This window comes from Danio rerio, chromosome 1 (genome assembly GCF_052040795.2).
Source record: "Danio rerio strain M-AB ecotype USA chromosome 1, GRCz13ab, whole genome shotgun sequence".
NCBI classification, from domain to species: Eukaryota; Metazoa; Chordata; class Actinopteri; order Cypriniformes; family Danionidae; genus Danio; species Danio rerio.
Genome location: NC_141021.1, coordinates 42,272,108 through 42,295,859, shown reverse-complemented (window position 1 = coordinate 42,295,859; position 23,752 = coordinate 42,272,108). Strand labels below are relative to the sequence as shown.

The 23,752-nt window shown below is 35.0% G+C and overlaps 2 protein-coding genes and 1 long non-coding RNA gene across 16 annotated transcripts in view; 2 read left to right on the top strand and 1 right to left on the bottom strand.

Moving 5' to 3' along the window:
• Positions 1 to 23,752, bottom strand: part of sod3b (superoxide dismutase 3, extracellular b) — a 92,153-nt gene that overhangs the window by 31,240 nt on the left and 37,161 nt on the right. The window lies entirely within an intron of this gene.
• stox2a (storkhead box 2a) overlaps positions 1 to 23,752 on the top strand; it is a 74,453-nt gene that overhangs the window by 16,931 nt on the left and 33,770 nt on the right. Inside the window, exon 1 of one of the 2 annotated variants that reach the window (XM_087237382.1) lies at positions 11,987 to 13,227. The exons of the other annotated variant lie outside the window; for it this stretch is intronic. Within the exon in view, the coding sequence (XP_087093508.1) occupies positions 13,050 to 13,227 (178 nt within the window). The 5' untranslated portion in view covers positions 11,987 to 13,049. Of the gene's footprint in view, positions 1 to 11,986; positions 13,228 to 23,752 lie in introns of those variants that run through there. 2 annotated transcript variants of the gene reach the window in all.
• On the top strand, positions 315 to 10,340 carry LOC147837436 (uncharacterized). Its single transcript, XR_015476764.1, has 2 exons — positions 315 to 4,803; positions 5,242 to 10,340. It is a non-coding gene; the product is annotated as an uncharacterized LOC147837436 (long non-coding RNA).

Genomic DNA, 23,752 nt, shown 5'->3' with positions numbered 1-23,752 from the left:
AATCAGCAATAGGACATGATGTCATAAGATGTGACCATATAATACATAATAGTCAAGCGCACCATTATTTTCTTGTTATATACAAACACTCTTAAAGGGTTGGTTAATTCTCCCACAATTTAAAATCCAGTCATCATTCACTCACCCTGCTCTTCCTCAAACTTATAGTTGGGAAAATGAATTGTTCCCTATTTACTGACCCTCAAGTGGTTCCAAATCTTTAAGAGTTTTTCATTTTGATGAACACTTTGGAAATCAATGTTTGCAGTCATTTTCAGCAAGTACAGAAGAAAGAAATTCATAAAGGTTTGAAAGTGCTTTAGGGTCAGTAAAGAGTGAGAACATTTTAAATTTTTTAGGTTAAATGTTAACGTTCAGAAGTTCTCAACTCCTAAATAACATGTGTTCATGACCAGCCAAGCTTACAGCACTGTTTTGGATGTCCAGTCAGTTCTGTCGCAAAATTTACATTATAACTTATTTAGGTTTGTTCTTACATATGATACTGTGTACACTTAAGTTAATTAGGACTTAATGCTTTTTAAATGTATTTATTTTTGAACATATCCTTAATAGGGCTCAGTCAATGTATTCACAATGCATTTATTGAAGAACAGTAAATGATCTTTCAGCAAGCCTACATTCTTTTGGGGCTTAAAAACAGTTGGACATCATGGCGGTTCACCAACATTTTCTGAATTCCTTTTTTTTTTCTTCTTTTCTTCACTTTTTAGCTAGTGATAATCAAGGCACATCTTTATTCCTTTTTAAATGGAAGCAAGACATTTGTGAGTTTCCTTTTTCGCCTTTTTAAAACTATTTGAGGTCACGCTCCATTAAGAGAATTTTAACTTGAATTAGAGAGATTTTGTGGACCTGTCTGTGCCCTGTATTATAGTGTCAGTTCTGTCTGGGGAAAAATATGTGTTCTTGTAAGTTTTAGTTTAGTGTATGTGGAATATCTTTTAAATTTGTGCAGTATTTAAATAATAACTCTGTCACAATATAGTATGTTCGCAAACCTCTGCCAGAAATATTATACCAATTAATCAATTACTTTTACATTTTACAAAAACAAAAGACAAAATAAAAACACACAGCTTGGCTGAGAAATATAATGGAATGACTATTATGTGGATTGAGGAATTGCTGCCATCTAGAGGTGTGGAGTATAACTTTCATCAGCACCAAGCCTTCTGGTAATGATTTAATGTAAATCATATACATTTTGTTTTGTGAGCTTCAGCTTGAACATTTGAATATAGAAAGTAAATGTGAATCATCAAAATGTAGAAGTAACATTGTAATAAATTATTAGTGATTGACTTAAAGACAAAAGTTCCCTCAAAAATGAAAATTCTGTCATGGTTTACTCGTCCTCCACTTGTTCCAAAGCTGTTTGAGTGTTTTTCAGCTGAATACAGAAGTATATATTCTGAAGAATGCTGGAAAACACAGCCATTGACTTCTATAGTATTTTTGTTTCTGCTATGGATGTCAATGGCTGCTTTTTCATAACAATTTTCAGAATCTATTTTATTGCTGTGTTTAACAGAAGAAACAAATTCATACAATTTTAGAAGCACTTTAGTGTGAGTAAATGGTGAGGCAATATTTGTGGGCATTTATATAACGCAATATAATACAGCTCATGTTATGATGCACCAGTGGAGTTGTTTTTCTAGTGAATCCTAGATCTAAGCTATTTTCATATTTCAAGTTTAGACTGAACAAGGAACCCAGTAAGAGAAATGAAAACTGTGAAAAAGTAAAACAACATGATATTTATTTAAATATCACAAATGTCATACATATTTAAAATGATCCTAAAGATACCCACTAAGATACCCACTAAAATGTCATTCAGTGAAACAATAGTTTATTTATAAATATAAATATAATAATAACGCAATCTGTGCATTAGAATAATCATTTTATTTATGATTCATTCATTATTTAATTTAATTTATTATTTACGTAATGATGATGTATTTATGGTGTTTTCGAATTAAGAAAAGAGTTTGAACGAAAGTTTATGAGAACTGTAAAAGTTACAGTGCTTCACGTTTTATTCGTGAATTTCCAAGCAAAAACGAAAACACAAAAGGTGAACTGGAATACTTCTTGACGAAAATTTATTGCACTGCATATCACGTGATGGGGAGTGGTCGTCCTTGCACTGCCTGTACTTTTGTAAATATCACCACTGTTGAAGACATGGTACTGAGCGAAGAAGATGCACCATGCACCCATGGCACTGTCCGACAGATTTGATTCGGAGTCTGGCAATTAATGACTCAGATATGTAAACGTTGCTGTATTTCTATAAGCGGTAATTTAGTTTGCAGGTAATAAAATTAAAGCATTCTGTCAATATTTGGGTTATCAATGTTTAACAAGGTAATGCGGGGATATAAATCAGGTGAGGTGGAAAACGTGTACATATCATATAATTTCATCTGTTTGCCATCTAATTACAAAATATAATTTAAGTCGGAGGTATTTTGATGAAATTCTAACAGAATTAATTCTGCTTGTTTTTTTTCGAGACATTGTATATACAGTTAATGTTAAAGTCAGATTTATTAGCCCCCCTTTGATTTTTTTTCTTTTTAAAATATTTTCCAAATGATGTTTAACAGAGCAAGGAAATTTGCACAGTATGTCTGATAATATTTTTTTCTTCTGGCGAAAGTCTAATTTGTTTTATTTTGGCTAGAATAAAAGCAGTTTTTAATTTTTTAAACACCATTTTAAGGACAAGATTATTAGCCCCTTTAGCCTATATTTGTTCATTAGTCTACAGAACAAACCATCGTTATACAATAACTTGCCTAATTACCTTAACCTGCCTAGTTAAGCCTTTAAATATCACTTTAAGCTGTATAGAAGTGTCTTGAAAAATATCTAGTCAAATATTATTTACTGTCATCATGACAAAGATAAAATAAATCAGTATTAGAAATGAGTTATTAAAACTATCATGATTAGAAATGTGTTGAAAAAAATCTGCTCTCAGTTAAACAGAAATTGGGTAAAAAATAAACAGGGGGGCTAATAAATCAGAGGGGCTAATAATTCTGACTACAACTTTATATGTTTAGTATCAAATGTTAGAAAATGTAAGCAACATTTAGTTGCGTAACTTATTCTTTTTATAAATGTTAATAAGCGCAGGTCAGAATACATCTCTTCTTTATATTTACATAAATAAATTTGATGACAACCAAAAATGTTTTACCAATATTTTGACATTTTACTGCAAGGTAATTAAACAAATAATTATAATACAATAATTTCATCATATTCAATTCTCCTCAAAACATAAACCCTCCAAAAAAAGCGTGGAGCTCCTCTTTTACCCCTGTGCATCTGCTCTCCGCCGTTCACCTTTTCTTGATGTCCTACTGCAGAGCCTATGAGCTCATCAAGCAACGTCGCCATGGTTACGGCTGCTGTTGCGGCTCAGAAATAAGATGGCTGGTGTGTGTGTGAGTGTGTGTTTTTTTCCCTCCCTCTTCGTTTTTGTATGAATGAACCAGGCCAGCTTCCCCTTTCCCCCTCCCATCCTACTTGACTCTTTTTCTTCTACACCCAGTCTTTAATCCAATCTCCTGTCCTCCAATCGGCAGGCAGGCAGGACAGTTAGTGAACTGAGCTGATGAGCAGGAGGACGGGGATAGGAGGATGGTTTGGAGACGAGGTTAACAGGAGGACTCTGATAGAGCTCAACCTGTTCCTCAATGCACTCTGACTAGAAATTTGACATTTTTATAATACTAAAAGGTTGAGTTGTGTTATTTATGCTGTATTTTGTGCTGTGTTTTGTTATTACACAAAGCTATTGAGGTTTCATTAGCCACACATACTGTATGCTAATCATGTTATTATATGCTCTGACTAGTTTTAACTGTGATTGTATGAGTGTTTTGATGGATGAACTCATTCATTTATTCATTCATTTTTTTTCGGCTTAGTCCTTTTTATTAATCTGGGGTCGCCACATCAGAATGAACTGCCAATTTATCCAGAATATGTTTTACGCAGCGGATGCCCTTCCTTGATGGATGAGTTGCTTATCATTATTTTTTGTTAAACCCATGTGCAACACGGTGGTTAGCACTGTCGGCTCACAGCAAGAAAGTCGCTGGTTCGAGTCCTGGAAGGGCCAGTTAGCATTTCTGTGTGGAGCAGGGCTGTGCAATTTGGGGAAAATATCTATTTGTGATTTTTTTTTTTTTTACATATTGTGATTGCGATTTGATTTACGATTTAATCCAATCTGATTTCAGTTGAATTCATGCCTCAACTAAAATTCTGTAAGCCGTGGCAACGATTCTGCGACTGCTCTTAAAAATGACCTGTTTTTGTTCTGTGTCTATGACTCTGAATCCAAAATATTCCTTTTTTCTGCATTTTTATTAAACAACTGCAGCCTCAATGCCAATTAAAGAACATTCATTATTAAGAGTGTTGGGTAGCATAAGATGCTTATTTAAAAAACAAAACCTTTTGCCAGTTTAGATAAACAAAAAAGCAAACTGATTAGTAATGAAGTGATGCAATGGAACCAACATTCATATTCTGTCTTTTTCCATCTATTGTAACTAACATTTATAGTAGCACTTATGTACCACTAGAGGGTATATTAGGATTATACTCCTTGCAGGAAGATCAAAACATACTTAAGGTATATATTGTTTATAGGTTTGTGTTTTTAACATGATGTTTAAAGTGACATTTAAAGGCTTAACTAGGTTCATTAGGGTAACTGGGTAGGTTAGGGTAATTAGGCAAGTTATTGTATAATTGTATCGATGGTTTGTTCTGTAGACTATCGAAAAATTATATAGCTCAAAGGAACTAATAATTTTGACCTTAAAATTATTTTTAAAAATTAAAAACTGCTTTAATTCTATCCAAAATAAAACAAATAAGACTTTCTCAAGAAGAAAAAAATATTATCAGACATACTGTGAAAATGTCCTTGCTCTGATAAACATCATTTAATAAAAAAAAAAAGAAATTCTAAAGGGGTTTAATAACTCTGATTTCAACTATACATGTCAAATATGACTGTGAATTAAACTGAAATGATTTTTTACCACATGTTTCAAGTAAATATGTAATGTTTTTTTATTATTTTAATTTTAGTTAATGATAACAAAAGCATAAAACTCAATTTACATGTATGCAAATTCACCAGTACAAGGGCAAACAGAAAACAAACATTCTATTTAGTGAATCATCTCATGCAGGCTGACATGCTGAATCACATAACCAGAATAATTCACATTTTAAATGTATTATTAGCTATTTCCAAGACTGACGGCGAGTAGAGCATTTATGTAATAATAAAAGCACCAAAAAGCATACCACAATTACAAACAATTTGTCAAACGAAACAGTCAATATCCAAAAAAAATCGACTCTAGGCCTGGGCAATTAATCGAAAACATTCAGAACCTGTAATCAATCTAATTTTTCCAGGTCAATTTTTTCAATTACTTTCCCTACTTTACCCTACTAGTCACATGAAGGCTGATTTATACTTCAGCATTGAATGCTCAGGTGTGGTCCAGTGCAGCCTTTGTTAAAATGTAACTACACACAGGGATGGACAAAAATACATCAAAATGTATTTTAAAATAAAATACCAAATACCTCAGTTTTAAGTGTATCAAAATGAACTACAAAATACAGCAGCTACAACAAGTATCCAAATAAAATTCTGTATTTTTGTATTTTGGAAAAACTACTAAATACTTTTACAAGGGAGCATGACATTTCTTCGCAAACCTTCTATCAATAAGAATTTTCTATCAATCAAATCAAAGTTTATTTCTAGAGCACTCTTAATTACAATCTTTTTGTACCAAGGTGCTGTTCAATAGCAGTACAGCTGGTTAAAACAGCACTACACAAAAATAAAACAACAGTAAAAAACAATAATAACAACAGTAGAAGTTTCCAAGAAAGAAGCAATTTAGTATAGCCTGGGAAGTATAGCCATTAGGGATTATTAAATGCCCACGAAAAAAGATGAGTCTTTAACATTGATTTAAAAACAGATAGAATGGAAGCTATTCTGATTTTTAATGGTAACCTATTCCATTGTTTCGGACCCGCAACTGCAATCCCTTCACCATTAAACTGGCATAGTGAAGGAAACAATGACTTCCTCTAAGCAAGTTTAAGTCAGCTTCTCTGCACATCATTCACTCTACTAAACATAAGTATATATTCATAAAAAATGTAACTTGTGCTTCTATTTGATTTTTGTATAGATTTTGTACAAATTTCATCTTAAAGATGTTATCTTTAATCACTGTAAAAAACATTTAATGCAGATAATGAGTTGGAATATAGTACTTTATCTCTTTATTTTAAAAAACTGCCACCATTTCTTAAAAGTTTTATATCTAAAAAAAAAAAAATGAAATTGAAATCTTCAATCCTCAACGTAAAATCACGATTTCTAAAAACTACTAAAATCTCCAGTTTTATTTTCCAAAAATCATGTTTTTTTTTTTTGCAATTGTACTCTTCAATTTACAATATAAAACATATCACAAAAAAAAAATCCCTATCTGTTTTTGTAGCCATAAAACTTGAGTTAAGAGTTTTTGACCAGTCTGTAGATTGCAGTAATATTAAATATTTTTGTCTCATTCAGATTAACTATGTCAAAGGATGCAATTAACCATAAAAAGCACCTCCAGATCAGCTACTGGCATTTAAAACCAATATTGTAGGTATCGCCACTGTAGTGCTTTTTTATATTGTAAGAATTTTACAGTATTTTAAAAATACAAGAAACCAAAGTATTTTGATACAAAATATTAAACCGTTTTCATAAACCCTTTCAAATACAATTTACAAAAATACTGTTTTGTATTCAAAATATGTATTTGAAATGCATGTATCATAAATACTGCACATTCCTGACTACACGTCGCATGTTTGCATTACATTAATGATGATCGTAATCTGCGCCAGAAATACTGAAAAAAAAATCTTGTAAAATTTACTGTAAAAAACTAGCAGCTGTGATTGCCAGAAACTTACTGTAAAAATACAGTAGAATGTTTTTCAGGTTATAGTAGCAATAACCATAAAATTCATGGGGAAAAAACTGGCAGCTGTGGTTGACAGAAATCTACCGTTAAAATACAGTATGGTCTTCAGTTTACAGTATACGTAAAATAACTTTAAAAGATAAGGTATAATAATGTAAAAAGTACCAAGTTTTTCTGTATTTACATTAACGGTATTTAACTGTTAAATTTAAGAGAAATTTCATGTTTTATAATTTACAGTTTTTTACATTCGCGCTTTTACATTCTTTTACCGTGAAAACTATAGGGCATTTTTTAGAGTGTTGATGGCATATTTTCTATTACAATAAAAATATTACTTACATTCAAATATTTGTTATTTTCCCAGAAATGGATTGCGGCTGGAAGGGAAAATGTGCTGGATAAGTTCATTCCGCTGTGGCAACCCCAGAATAATAAAAGGACTAAGCCGACAAGAAAATGAATGAATATTTGTTATTTTAGTTAGAGGAGATGCTGCTTAATAAGAATAAAAGTGGCTGTTGGTTTTAGGCAATGTGTGTTTTAACTTTTAACTTAAAATTTTTAACTCAACAAATTCACCCTTCATTTAAACATCTCTCACTTGTAATATGTGAGCATATTTACTGTACAAAACTTGTCAGTAAACTGTGAGGGTAAAAAAAATAAATAAATAAATAAGTGAAATAATCGTACTAATCGTAATCGAGTTAAAATGTTAAATTAATCGAGATTTTAATTTTAGGCCAAATCGCCCAGCCCTAATCGAATTGAACTTGAACACAAGGGACTCTTGATAGCAGCAGGGGCCATGTATGGGAGATATTGTTTTGTGTGGATTTAAATGAAGAGGAGGAGGAGGTCAGAGGCCGACTAAGCATGACAAAACTCCAATGCGTTGTTCCCTTCGAGCTGCTCACACCCCCTCTGCTATTAAAATAATGGAGAACGTGAGCACAGCACAAACTCCCTGCAAGAAGGCGTTTACGGAGGCTAAAGGCTAACAATAAGCATGGGGGGTGTGACACATCATGCTGTGAACATGACCTCTGTGAGTCAGCATTAAAAGTTGGAGCGTTTCGGCTTTCTCCAAATTTGAACAGAAGAAAATAAAGGATTTTTTTATGTAATAGGAATTTTGAAATGGTGGCTTTTGAGTTAATAAAACATTAGCAGTATTTGTTTTGAAAAATGCATTATCGGGGGCTGGCTTTAAAAGCTTTTCGATAAATGTGAGACATCATTTGTTCTTTCTACAAGAATGTACATAAATTTTTAAAGTTGTTTATAAAAAGATTGATCACTCTAATTTCAATCCGAACAATACTTTTTTGATACTCAGTAGCTACCATTTGGTCAGACTAGTTCTTAAATGGATAGTATAACCAGACATTTTAGTTTTGTCATCATTTACTCACCCTTCATTTGTTTTAATCCTAAATGAGTTTCCTTATTCTGTTAAACAGAACAGAAGATATTTTGAAAAATCCTGAAAGCCTGTAACCGTTGACCATAGTATATTTTTTCAACTATTAATGTCATTGGTTACAGGTTTCAAAATCTTCAAAATATCTTATTTTGTGTTCAACAGAATAAAAGAATCTTAAATAAAGGTTTGGACTCACTTGATGATGAGTAAATATTGAGAACATTTTTATTTTTGGGTGAACTATCCCTATCAGATAGAATCCTTAGAGTCTTTTTGTGATGATTATACAGTGGATCCCAGACTCTACAGATATAGATCCTATACATTAATATGCTGTAAACAAAAATCTGTTCATTAAAAGTTGGCTGTAGTTTGCGATTTATGGGTGTTTTACATTGCAGATTGAATTATAAACCTTAATCTCTACTCCCACTAAATTTCATTCACTCATTCATTTTCTTTTCGGCTTAGCGGAATGAACCACCAACTTATCCAGCACATGTTTTATGCAGCGGATGCCTTTCCAGCCGCAACCCATCTCTAGAAAACATCCATACACTCAATAACACTCATACACTTCAGACAATTTAGTCTACCAAAATCATCTGTACCGCATGTCTTTGGACTGTGGGGGAAACCGGAGCACTCGAGGGAAACCCTATTGAACACAGGGAGAACATGGAAACTCCACACAGAAATGCCAACCGACCCAGCCGAGGCTCGAACCAACGACCTTCTTGCTGTGAGGCGACAGCATACCTGAGCCACTGCGTTGCCTCCCACAAATTGTGATGTTTAAAAGTATAAGAAGCTACAGTATGTTGAAACAATAAAGTCTTGTAAAGCACATATATTCTTCAGATAGACTCAATATATTGTTTTAAACTAATAACAATGCTAACAAGAGTCATTCTGTAAAACTTCAGAGAAAACAAAAAGTTTCCAGAGCAGAGATTAAGGTCCCATAATGCAATTCAAAAACATAAATAAACAGAAAATACCTACAAATCATGAACTATGATCAACTGTAATTTATTAGACATATTTTTAAGTGTACAGATGCAATTGAAGAGTTTAGATGCAAAAAACTTTAAATGCCGTCAGAAATTTTCCTCTAAAATGAGCCTTTTTATCAGGCTCCTGTGTGTATGTGCAGTCATATCACTTTTATAGCAAAAAAATAAGTCTTTTTCCTGGTGTTAAAGGGAAATCTCAAAAAAAAATAAATAAATAATTTCAATAGAAATTTCAGATGGCACAGACCGTTTTAGCATCAGAACTATTAAATTAGTACATGGCTTAGTTCTAGCCATTTAGTCCTACTTCCCAAGATCATGACTCCAACAACAACAGCAACAACAATATAAAATGCAAAACCCGTGCATAAAATGTAAAAGCCCAAGATATAGAAAAACACTGCAAAAGCAATGTGTCCCTAATGTGTCACCATAAAATATCCTATAACTGCTGCTACAAATATTCTGATACAATGACGAAAATATTTCTGGAGTTTCTGAATTGTGCCTTAAGCTGTATAGTGTCTTGAAAAATATCTAGTTAAATAAAATATTATTTACTGTCATCATGACAAAAATCAAATAAATCAGTTATTAGAAATGACTTAATTAAAACTATTATGTTTAGAAATTTGTTGAAAAAATCTGCTCTCCGCTAAACAGAAATTGGGGAAAAAGTAAGCAGGGGGGTGAATATTTCAGGGAGTTTAATAATTCTGACTTCAACTGTACATACTGTGTATGAGAGTCTGCAATTGCCTCTCTGAATATCACACTAACTGTACCAAAAAAAAAAAAAATAAAAAAAAAAAATAATACTTCCTTTCTTAGACTTTACAGACCTGAAACTTGCCTATAGCACTTATTCATGGTTGCTCTTAGTTGTGTAAATTGCTTCCTTGTCCTCATTTGTAAGTCGCTTTGGATAAAAGCGTCTGCTAAATGACTAAATGTAAATGTAAAATGTATTTTTTATAGTCCTTAACTGTGTAGTAACCAGGTCAATCCCTAAAGCTACACCTGATCCCATGTCTAGTTACCTTATATAAACCAAAACTAGTATTCTGCGTCTAAGTCCACATTAAATACACCTATAGCAAAATGCAATCACTAGTTGCCAAGGCAATATTTAAAAAAAAACATATATTTTTGGTTTGAAGTCAAAGTACTCGAAATAAAGTACTCGAAATAATAATGTGGTAAATTTTTGGTTGAGGATTATTTGCTTGTAATCATGTATAATTTACTGTTAACACTACCCAGCAAACAATTTTGTGTGTGATGAACGTCTAAAAGACATCTAAACATAGACAGCTTGGCTAAAACAAGGCTAAACTTGGGCTGTCCATGGAAATCTAATAGACTTTTAAGAATAGGTTAAAACTAGACTAGTCGTTATATAGACAGACTTTGTATGTGTAGTCTTTCATTTCTGTTTATTTGACGACTAGTCTAGTTTTGGCCTATTCCTAAACGTCAATTAGATTTTCACTGATAACCCAAATTTTGCCTTGTTTTAGCAAGACGACTATGTTTAGATGTCTATTAGACATCTATTAGACATCTTTTAAAAACAAAAAAATGCTTGCTGGGTACAGTAAATACATGTTATCGTGTATATCATTTAATATTGTATATAGATGCATATTAAAATGTTACCTTTTATTAGACTACTTATGTGAATGTGAATTAGTAGTCATGACAGTCTTCATGAATTATTTTAAATATGATGCATCATGATTCACATTTATTGTTTGCCATTACAATATAAAATGGTGTCATGCTGTTAGTGCAATTATTTTGATGAACTAAAGACAAATACAAATCTGATTTCTGTAAAGTTTGCACAAAAATCGCAGTTTTGTTGTTTACCTGATTGAGTGTTGAACACAAAAGCAGATAATTTGAAGAATGTTGAAAACAGTAGCCATTCACGTCAACCAAAGTGTTGTTTTAGCTACCATTTCCCAACTTTTTATTAAAATATCTTCTTTTGTGTTTAACAGAAAAAATACTCGAGAGTTACTTCATGGTGTCAGTGTGGGGACCTATCCTTTTAATATACCTTTGCCCTGAATTGACTTGCGCATGCTAAAAGATTAACGGTGTGTTGAACAGGACAAATAGTCTTGTACAATTAGTATAGCACTAAATCAGGTCATGCTTAAAAGAAACGCATTTGTGTTTTTGTATCAGTTTTTACGCTATGTGTTATTCTATGGGGCCCTGCTGTGGTCATGTGTGTTTTCCTCTTTATAAACCTGGCTGTTATTTCCTTTCCCCCATCTTTCTTTTCCATCCACGCTAACTCGCTCTCAATTCCACTGTGAAACAGGCACGCTCACGTACAGCCTCATCCGCGCGCTCACACACTCCATCGCTTGCTCTGCTGCTCTCCTGCCTCCCCCCTCACTCACTCACACACACACACACACACACTCTCTCTCACACACACCCCTTTCATAAGGTGCTGGCAGCAGCAGTGTTAGCAGCAGCAGCAGCAGCAGCAGCGTTGGAAGAGGAGGGAGCCTCCGAGACAAGATGTAGTCGCGTGAATGTGCGTGTATCCTCGCAGCCGCCGTCCTCCTTCACTGTGGAATTACGGAACAAAAGAGGAGGACCTTTCTTCCGCATCTGCGGTTTCCATTTTTCCACCTTCCCTCTTGTCGCGGTTTTTCTGCCCTCCCCTTGCGCGTGGCGTCGTTTTCGACGGAGGCTAGTGGCAGAGCTGGAGAGGAGGGAGGCTGACACGGGCTTGTCTGCGGACTGAGATCACCAAAGCATCGAGGTCACCTCAGAGGCCGTTCTCTCCTTTCTTCTTTTTTTCCTCCCCCTTTGCGTTTTCTCTTTCCCAGGCAGGCCTTTTGTTTTTCAGCGGACTTGTCTGAGGGGCTGCCGTCGCCGTGCTGAATTGGGCTATTGTTGGACAGGCAGGCCTCTCTCTCTCTCTCTCCCTCCACAATACCTTATCCTCCCTCCCTCCCTCCTCTCATCTTCCACTGCTCCATCCTTTCATCCCCATGCACCTTGCTTAAACTCATATGTGTGTTTGTCGGTGCGCACGTACTGTCCGGAATCATCTTTGCGCTGCATCTTGTCCTCCATTCTCGCCCCCCCTGTTCTCCCATCCCCGCAGTGCCTGGCGACGTAATGTGCCCTTCGTGGCACATGAATCCGGATGTTTGGCAGGGGGTCGGTGGGATTTGTTCCAGCCAAGGGTGATGCCTCAGAGGACAGCCCAGCCCAGCGCTCCCACGCCCACCTCCAACCACTGAGCACGCTTGCCTGCGCCGCCACGTGTCACCCCTGGTTAGCGTGCGTACGTGCGCGTATGTGTGTATATGCGTACACACGTGTGTGTGTGCGAGAGCGCCCTTACCATGACTCTGGCCTGATACCTGGACTGGGGTGTCCCCTGCCAATGTGGGGGAGGGACTGAACCTCAGGTTACTCCCCACCCCCTCCCTCCCCTTACCCCCTTCCCTCTTCCCCCTCTTCCCCCCATCCACGGGGTAACCTGCCAACATGAAGAAGACCCGCAGCACCAACCTCAGGCGGGCCTGGCCCAGCTCGGATCTATCGGAGCGGGCCTTGGAGCGCATCCGCTCTCGCAGTGAGAAGGACTACCACCACCATAAGCACTTTCCACCGCCCCCTCCTCCGTCCCACATCTCCCCTTCTCCACGGGGCTACATGACACCAGGTGGGTCCCCCAGGACCTCTGATTCACCTTGGACCAGAGGCTGTAAATCAGGGTTCCTCAAATGTGGTTCTGTTGAGTTTGGCTTGAATCTGACCTGTAATTTAGATTCAACACCTGGCTCAGGTGTCTGGATTTGAGTTGGTTTAAGGAACTCGATTGCAAATGTTTGTCAATATGGCGCATTACTAACCCATCATTCTCCACCATCAGTGGCTATGTGAGGTTTCTGTTTTTGATGTGCTGATTGACATAGTGTTGAATGCATCCACCATTTTGGTCCAGTAATGGTTTTATTGCATTAAGTTTATAGCATTATGAATCACAAATCTGGCAGCTGGTTTCCCTGTTGTACGAGCATAATGAGAGAGATTGTGAGATGGCCCCAGAATTCATGGCTGCTTTTCTCCATTTGGTTGTGAGTCTTCTGTTATTGTCAGACCTGTAGAGGGGTTCGGTAGTGAAATGGCAAGGTGACACACACCACAAGGACGAATTGTTTTTTGATTTGTGTTAGCGATAAAGTTACCAGTTCATTTTGTGCTGATGCAGTTATCTCAAAACCAGTACTTGTGCTTATGCTCATGTGTGTGAGTGTTCATGAGGTGTGTGGAGTTTGAGGACTTTCTTTTCTTTCACACAGCACTCATCATTAGGATTGTTACATTATTGTAAAGCATTTATGTGCACAAATGTGATGTTTTGTTGGATATCTTTGATAAAATAACATGGAATCTGTTAAATTAACCAACTTTGTCCCAATACAAAGCTGATAATCTACTTGACTGCATCAAACAATTGAAATCATGTTGTCATTTATAAAAATCTGTTGTGATTTTACACAATCTGCTGAACAACAAACAAACAAACAAACAAACAAACAAACAAACAAACAAACAAACAAACAAACAAACAAACAAGCAATTACAACTTTCTATTGCATGACATGAAAACAAGTAAATTTTTCATGGCATGAAGCATTCATCCCTGTTACAATTGTGACAACCAAACTAATAGATTTTTAATCTTTAATTGGTTTTAAGATAAACCAGTTAAGCCATTTAATGAATGAAATATGCACTCTTACTCACAATTTAGGTCCCAAGTGATCTTAACTGCTGTGTACTTGCATCAAAATATAAATGCAACGTACTTGCTGTGTTTATAATGTATTGCAGAACACTTGTGGTCTTCTTAAAATGGGATACAGGTCGGGTTAGAGACAGGTTTGGTGGTATGGGTAGGTTTAAGGATGGGTTAAGGTGTAAGGGATGGCCAGCAATAGAATTATTTCTGTAATTACAGAAATAATTACAAAAGTAGTTACATCCATGTATATATATATATATATATATAAATATATATATATATATATATATATATATATATATATATATATATATAAAATATGACTTCAACTATATATATATATATATATATATATATATATATATATATATATATATATATATATATATATATATATATATATATATAGTTAAAGTCATTATTAGCCCCCCTGAATTATTAGCGCCCCTATTTTTTTTTCCCACCAATTTCTGTTTAATGGAGGGAAGATTGTTTCAGCACATTTCTAAGCATATTAGTTTTAAAAACTTATTTCTAATAACGGATTTATTTTATCTTTGACAGGATGACAGTAAATAATATTTTACTTGATATTTCTCAAGACACTTCTATACAGCATAAAGTGACATTTAAAGGCTTAACTAGGTTAATAAGGTGAACTATGCAGGTAAGGGTAATAAGGCAAGTTATTGTATAACGATGGTATGTTCTGTAGATTATCGGAAAAAAAAAATTACTAATGCTTTCCTTCTTAGACTTTACAGACCTGAAACTTGCCTATAGCACTTATTCATTGTTGCTCTTATAGTTGTGTTAATTGCTTCCTTGTCCTCGTTTGTAAGTCGCTTTGGATAAAAGCGTCTGCTAAATGACTAAATGTAATGTAAATGTAAATGTAAAAAATTAGGATAAAGAAGCTAATAATTTTGTCCCAAAAATGGTTATTAAAAAATTTATAACTGCTTTTATTCTAGCCGAAATAAAACAAATAAGACTTTCTCCAGAAGAGCAAATATTATCAGACATACTGTGAAAATATCCTTGCTCTGTTAAAAATAATTTGGAAAATATTTAAAAAAATAAAATCAAAAGGGGGCTAATAATTCTGACTTCAACTATATATATATATATATATATATATATATATATATATATATATATATATATATATATATATATATATATATATATATATATATATATATATATATATATATACATATATATATATATATATATATACATATATATATATATATACATATATATATATATACACATATATATATATATACATATATATATATATATATATATATATATATATATATATATATATATATATATATATATATATATATATATACATATATATATATACATATATATATATATATACATATATATATATATATATATATATATATATATATATATATATATATATATATATATATATATATCCATTTCTCAGTGCATTGGTGCATTTACATTTTTTTATTAAAATATATATTTATTTTATGAAAGATATATAACATATGTAAAATATATAAATATTTAAAATAATTTTTTAGTCAACAAACATATTTAGAAATTAAAAAGATAATACAATTTAATTCAAGCAAAATATTGAAAAAAAATGACAACCTACAAAACCCCTTTTTTGCTTCTCGTGATTTTTCCCCTTAATAAAGTTTGTATTTATTTTTCTGTAACAAATAAATTTGGGTGTACTAGTTTTTGGGCCGTTATAAGAAGTTATTTTGTTAGATTTTGTACAAGGTCCAGATTTGGCTTCAGTACTGACTAATCTAATGTATAAGCACAAATATAGAACTGAAAGCTTCCTATTAATAATATAAATTTAAAAGAGAGATTTGTGAGGGGTGTACTCATATATGCTAAGCACTGTATATATTATAGAGAAAACATACATTACTGCACCCTAAATGGATCAGCGTAGCAAAAACTCTTTCGCTGCCTTGTTTTCATTTCAGGAGGGTGCATTTTACTCAACAGTTTTACTGTGTAGTTTTAGGTGTCAAGATTGTCCTTTAGATTCTGTTACTTTTACAATACTGACCTATCCTTGACTAGGTATGGGCCAGAATATGTTCCTGACAGTAAGATAACCTCAGATAACAATTTCACGATTTGACGGTATTGTGATTACTGTTCTAAATTATATTATATTATATTATTTTGTTTAAGGCCTAAAATTAACACTCTCCATGTGCCATATAAACATTGCAGAATATATTGTTAAGTCACCAATGGCCGGATAATACAATATAGATAACAAAGATTGTAAATATATAATTATACAAATATGAAATTTAAAATGCACCGCTCTGATAATTCAAGTTTAACTACAGACATTTTGAGGGATGTAAACAAAAATGATGGTCCCAGCATATTTTTTTCTGTTTTACATTTTTAATTTCTAAAGCTTCCAAGAATCCAAAAAGAGCCACATACATAATGTTACAACAGCTATTTTATCATTAAGTAATGATTGAATTGCCTCTTGTTTCAGTTATGAAATAGTTTGATAACAAGCAGGAAATGTTCATGGGCCGATGACATGACCACATTGAAATGGTCTATAAAATAAACACATACTGTTGAAGTGTTTTCAGCTAAAAAAAAAGAATATCTGAGTGATACCTGTTTAAGTCATTTTAGTGACTGCACCTTGACACATAAAAAAGACAGCCAATCAGAGTTGTTAATTCACATAGCTTGCACAAATAGCTAATACCTGCAATATGCATCAAAAAAGTGAGGCACGGTTATTTAATGTAAACTTGTCTAAATCTTACATCTTTGTTTCACACTAAACAGCTATTGACTTGATTTTAGAGGCACAAAGTATATATACATGCCTGCACGTACACATGCACACACACACACACACACACACACACACACACACACAAACACACACACACAAACACACACACACCGGCCCAGCTGTGACAGAGTCCCTGATTTAGGCGTGGGAGAGAAACGAGGCCATGCTGGTGCAGTAATAGCCTGGCCTCTGTAGTAATGCGCGTAGAGGAGAAAGAGAGAGATAGAAGAGGCTGTGCCTGAATAAATCGTTAGTCTCCGCCTCCAGTCAGCTGACACGTTTGTAGAAATCATAGAGCCACTATGAGGAACTCGCTGAAGCCTTTGGGAATTTATTTTTTGCAAATGCGTATGCGTGCATTAACCCTCGATCAGTTCATTTCCCTTTTTTGACACAAACACATACATCCGTTTTATATAGATCATCTCATTATGTATTCACTATGCAGATTCTCTCTCTCTCTCTCTCTTTCTCTCTCTCTCTTTTCTACTCATACTATCACTCGTTGCACCAGGCTAAAAATATCCACCCCAGTTCTGGACATCCCAGATGCTGACATCACTAGTGGGACTGCATGCAGGATTTGCATGGGATGATTGAGAAGAGAATGAGAGCACGAGGGAGGGAGGGAGGGATGGCGAACGACGATCAGGCCACCGAAATAGGACTGCAAGCTAACATACTGCACAAAGTGAAGATTCTGCATTGCCCCCTATTTAAAGTAGCGTTCCTTTATAGTCTGACCTATTTAGCGATACTTGACCTTTATGTCTCCATTTGGTCTCCATTTTGCTCCAGGCGTGGGGGTTACTAACATGGAAGGTTTTGCATATAGCATGACCGAATCTTTATCACCTATGCGTTCGGTTAATGTGCTTGTAGTCGTGTTGGCTATGGAGCACGACTGCGCTTCTTTTCTTTAGATGGAAGTGGGTCAGCAGAGAGTCTAGGCCTAGTCTGAAGGGACCACCCTGAGCAATCAGCTCTACCCCCTCTTTCTGTTTTTGGTTACAGCCTGGATCACTGTGTTGGTGAGAGTCGAAGCTTATAGTTGATTTAAAGGGTTAGTTCACGCAAGAATTTTAATTGTGTTATTAATTGCTCACTCTCATGTTGGTCCAATCCTCTGAGGACTTTGTTTATGTTTGGAACACAAATTAAGGTAACACTTTATTTTGATGGTCCATTTGAGTATTAGTAGACTTTCTGCTTGATATCTGTTGATACTGCTCCTTCAACAGACATTTAACTGACTATAAGAAACTTTGCAAGTACATGTCAACTTTCACTAACCCTAACCCCAACCTAACAGTCTACTTATAATCTAATGAGAATTAGTTGGCATGTCGAAGAAATTTACTTAAATTCAACAAATGGATCATCAAAATAAAGTGTGACCCCGAATTAAGGTTTTATGGATGAAATCTGAGAGCTTTCTCGTCCTCCTCAGACAGCAATGATAATGATACATTCAAAGTCTATCAAAGGTTCAATGTGACTTCAGTGGTTAAATCTTAATCATACGAAGCTCCAAGAGCACTTTTCTTAACCTTGCTCCGCAGATGTCCTCTATGAATGTGCAACAGTTAATCGATTACTTGATCGTGAAGACCATGGTTGACCATGTAAATGGCGATTGAATCTTACAGCACTTACAGTGGCGCCCTTAGCTCTAATTGGTTAGCTCGCCACAGGATGCATCAAAATATGTGAGAAAAGAGAGAATCATGACTTCATTGACTACGTTTACATGGACATCAGTAATCAAATTATTTGCCTTAATCTAAATAAGACAATAATATAATTAGGGTGTTTCTATGAGTTGCTTTTTGAATGTTCCTGTTTTACATGTTATAGCACATAATTCGATTAACATCATTGCGTCACCATGCTATCCACATTTCCTCCAGAGTTTCATGTAATTTCTGGAGTTCCATTTTTAATTTGTCAACTTTAAATGAAGTTTAAACTTTCACTTTTATTTAGGAACATTTCATGCATGCGCCTGTGACAAACGAGATATTGGATGCAGTTATGAACTGCTGGAAGAGGGTTGTATTATGGCTCATTTCCACTGACTGGTACATTACCCTACAGTTCGGGTCGGTACAAGTCACCTTTATCAGGCTTGCGTTTCCACTACCAAGAGTACCTTTTAAATGGGTGTGGTGTAAGACAGAACATTGGAAACGTTGGAAATGTCTACAATAAAGCTGCACAGGTCGTTCACATATCATATGAAAAGCACTTCTCACAAAACAGATGCTTTCTACAAATAAATACTTCTGTATAAATGTTTATTACTAACTTTTCTATGAACATGAGTTGGTTATAACTGCAGATCAATGACAGTGCGAAATAGCCTACTGTAACGTCTGTAATTATATTAAATATTTAAATAAATGAACATATATGAACACAAACAGACCCTCACAGTCCCCGATATGTTATCAACTACAAAAAAGTACACACAGCATACGTTTCATCCTTAATTAGTTTCAAAACAACACAAAGTATAGCCTACAGTCAGTGAAAACCTCTCATCTATGTCTGTAATCTTCAGCAGCACATGTAGCCTCTGATAGAGAGTCATTCCATCATTCCCAGTTCATATTAGTCCAAAAGGTGATGATAAAAATTAAAACAAGGCAGTTTGTTCACTTTTGCTGTAGAAGTAACGTGCTCCTTGGCTTCCCCTTTTTTTCCGCGCTCCACTCTCGTGTTTGTCCTTTTCTTTCTGATTGTGTCATTCTTGCGTTTGTCAGCATCTCACAGGACTGGGTTTCCAAAGCTTGTCAATAATCAAGCGCACGTTATTATTATCAGCTCAAGAAGTTGGTTATTTCAGATATAGACGCGCAAGAAAGTGAAACCACTCGTGCTTCAGACTGGCTCGTAAAAAACTACGAGGCACAGTGTAGATTCTGCTCTACTGCATGGCTTTGTGACTGTTTATGAAGATGACGACAAGGTATGTTTGAGCCCGGATTGACCATGGCTCATTATTATATTTATATATAATTCCGCTGTAATCTCTCGCTGTTAATTTCAAACATGGCGGGTCCTTTGTTTGCATTCTGGCTTGTTGCGTAAGCAAATGACGTATCTCTGTAGACCAATAGCACTCACCTGCGCGTCTAGCTCCGCCTTTTGGTACCCTTTCTTGTGTTTGGGACCCTTTCGAAAGGGTGCCGAAAAAGTGGTACGGTACGGTTTGGTTCGGTACGACTTTTCAAAGTGGAAACGGCCATAAAAGCGTACCAAACCGAACCTAACCGTACCTTACTACTCAGTGGAAATGGCCATTAATGGAATTTGATATTGCACGGTGATTGGGAGAAAAACCCCTCAGCATTTCGCAATCCAGGAGTCTGTGGTTCTTCACTGACTCAGTATGTGTGTATAGACTAACCAGTTGCAAAATGCGGCGAACGACTTACACAACAGTAATAGTTTGATTAAAAGAAGAGAGAGAGAAAAGAAAGAGAATGATGCAGATGTTTCGATGTTTTATTGTTAAAAGCTGACAAAAATTAAATGTTTCAATTTAATGGCATAAATTAATCAGATTTTGTTTAAATGTACATACTCGATCATGATCAAATCATTAATTGGTTATAACAGGAATAGTTGGATTAAGGTGTTTACATGTCTGTACATCACTTCAGTAATGAGACTAAAATTGACATACACATCTTAATTTGATTTCTGTGTAGTTCGATTATGACTTTAGTCAGATTAGGGTCATCAAAAAAATTGTTTACACGGTAGACAGCTCTTAATCAGAGTTTTATCTTAATTGTATTAAAATCAGATTAATGGTGTCCATGTAAACATATTTAATGTCATATAGTGAGGTCTTAGTCCTGATCTAGTAGTGATGTGTCACATAGTGATATAGTTTCGTGTTTTTAAAGCTCAATTTTGAATTACATTTTCGATAAAGATCACACTGCATATACATCAGATTAATTATCATTAACATTTATTACATGGTGAAAGCACTGCATATAGATTAGTTTCATGTGCAGTGCCCCCCCAAAAATAAGCCTACTGATGATTTCAAATCATGGTGTATGATTACTATGGGCAATACAATGCCTGTGTGTAGTGCAGCCGACTCTAATGGCAATGTTGTACTACCTGTTAGGGCTGCACTGATTCAGCATCAATAACCAATATGATCATTTGCAATAGTCAAACCGGAGCATCTGGAGGAAACCCACGCCAACAGGGGGTGAACATGCAAACTACACACAGAAATGCCAACTGACCCAGCCGGGACTTGAACCAGCAACCTTTATGTTGTGAGGCGACAGTGCTAACTATTGTGCCTCCGTGCCGCTCATTATTCAATTACTGCACTACTATATATTGCTTATTAGATTTTATGCAGATTCACTCATCCCAATCAATCTAAAATTATAAATTCTTTCCAAATAGACATCATTGAGTCATCTGGTGGAATTGTAAAACACAAAAGTGTTTTTGGAGCTTTCAATATTACAGTTGAACCACTGAAGAGACATATGAATATGTCTGAATAAGTCTTGGGTTGCTTTTCTGGATATGTCTCAGAACCATTACTGTCTAAGGAGGATTTCCCTTATAATATATATTAATTTGTGCTCCAAAGATGAACAAAGGTCTCAGGGGGTTGGAATGACATGTAATTAATTACAGAATTTAATTTTTGCGGTGAACTAGCTCTTTAAATGAGAATATTTCTAAAATAAAACCTTGTTTGAAATGTTGATCGATTCTCTTGACTGTGCATGAACCACTGCAAACAGACAAGGCATTTTTAGATGGTTTCAGATGGTTAGTTGGAGTACTTGTGGTTTATACCTTTAGGAAGGTGTCGTTCAGTTAATTCATTTCTGTATGTATATACTGATTAGGTCAATGATACCCAAACTAGGGCCCTTGGGCCAAAGTTGGCCCTTGGTAACCTTTGATTTGGCCCACCATCCTATCTGAGAAGAGAGAAAGACTGATGGAGATGTTTTGATGTTTTATTGTTAAAAGCTGACTGAAATTAAATGTTTCAATTTAATAGTGTAAATTAATCAGATTTTGTTTAAATGTACAAACGGTCACCCGACAATGCAGAGACTTTGGTCAGGAAATCAAGTCAAAGGCAGATTCTGCTTGACCTGTGTATTCAGCATTGAACTTCAGTGTGTTAACAATGTGATTGTTTATGTTTTTATTGCATTAAGTTCTCATTTAAAAACGTCTACCGCATTAGTTGATATGATTTAAAGTAATATTTTCTATTTATTTTGAAATATGAAATTAATTGGGAAATGACCCATGGCAACTTTAATATAATATAGCTTGTTATATTTACCTTCGGCCCACGGCTCTCAATGATATTTGGTTTTTGGTCCTTCATACAAAAAGATTTGGGCAGCCCTGGATTAGGTTGTCGGTCAGTTTGATAGAAAAACTGTTTGTTTTTTAAACACTAAACCCAATATTAAAGTTCCACAAACCCAGAAAACTTTGTGATCTTGGATTATAGACAACTTTTTACAAAAAGGTCAAAAGTTTGCTAACAATTTATGATTTTTGAAAAGGTCCCTTCTGCACTCCATACAATTAATATCAGGAATTTAGAACAAATGGACATTGAATTAATAGAAAATAATGCAAAATAAATGATTACTTAAATGTAACAAATATGGCGACGCAGTGGTGCAGTAGGTAGTGCTGTTGCCACTAAGCAAGAAGGTCAATGGTTTGAGCCTTGGCTGGGTGAGTTGTCATTTCTGTGTGGAGTTTGCTTAAACTCCTTTTTTCTGTTAAAACCGCCTGCTCATTCATTTTTTATTCTTTGCTCTTCACTCATTTAGAGCAGGTTCTAGAAAAGTGTTTTGAATTATCGATAAATATTATCTGTGAAGAATATTGGAGTTATTTATTTACATATTTGCAGTATCCATTGTCACTATTTAATTATCGATCAGATTGCTGTCTTACTGAGGACCTACTTAAGCCTACTCTTCTTGTGCCTTATGCAGATTTATGTGATGTTTTAATGTTGGCCACCACATTTTCTCTTAAATCCTTCCTTTGCCCCATATGGCCATGGGTATTTAGGTTTTGCAGTATCATTATCCTTATATCCGTACTCGAGTGTGGTTCTGTTTGGGAAGGGTGAAGTTACGTTAGTTTCCTGACCTGAATTCTTATAGAGCTCTTGGTCTTTTCATGATCAGATACTTGACGATTTCTGCATCTCCATCCCCAGACTCTCTTCAGAGGATGGCCTGCTTTTGGCAAGGGCTACTCTTGCCCTGGCTAAATTTGGAAACCAGTGCCACAGCATCTGCCTCAGAGACAGATTTCTCTGAATATCAGGATCATAGGATTATACGGCTCTTTTTTAGATGGTAGATGCGGCTGTATGATGGGGGATTTTCTATGGAAGGTGCAAGACTTTTTCCATAGTGATTTTTTTAACAGTAATGACAATGAACAGCAATGAGTATGAAGTATAAAGGCCCTTGCTCTGGATGTACTGCCACAGATGTCATTTAGAGTTGGGTGTAACACGTTCCCCATTAGTGCGTTACTGTA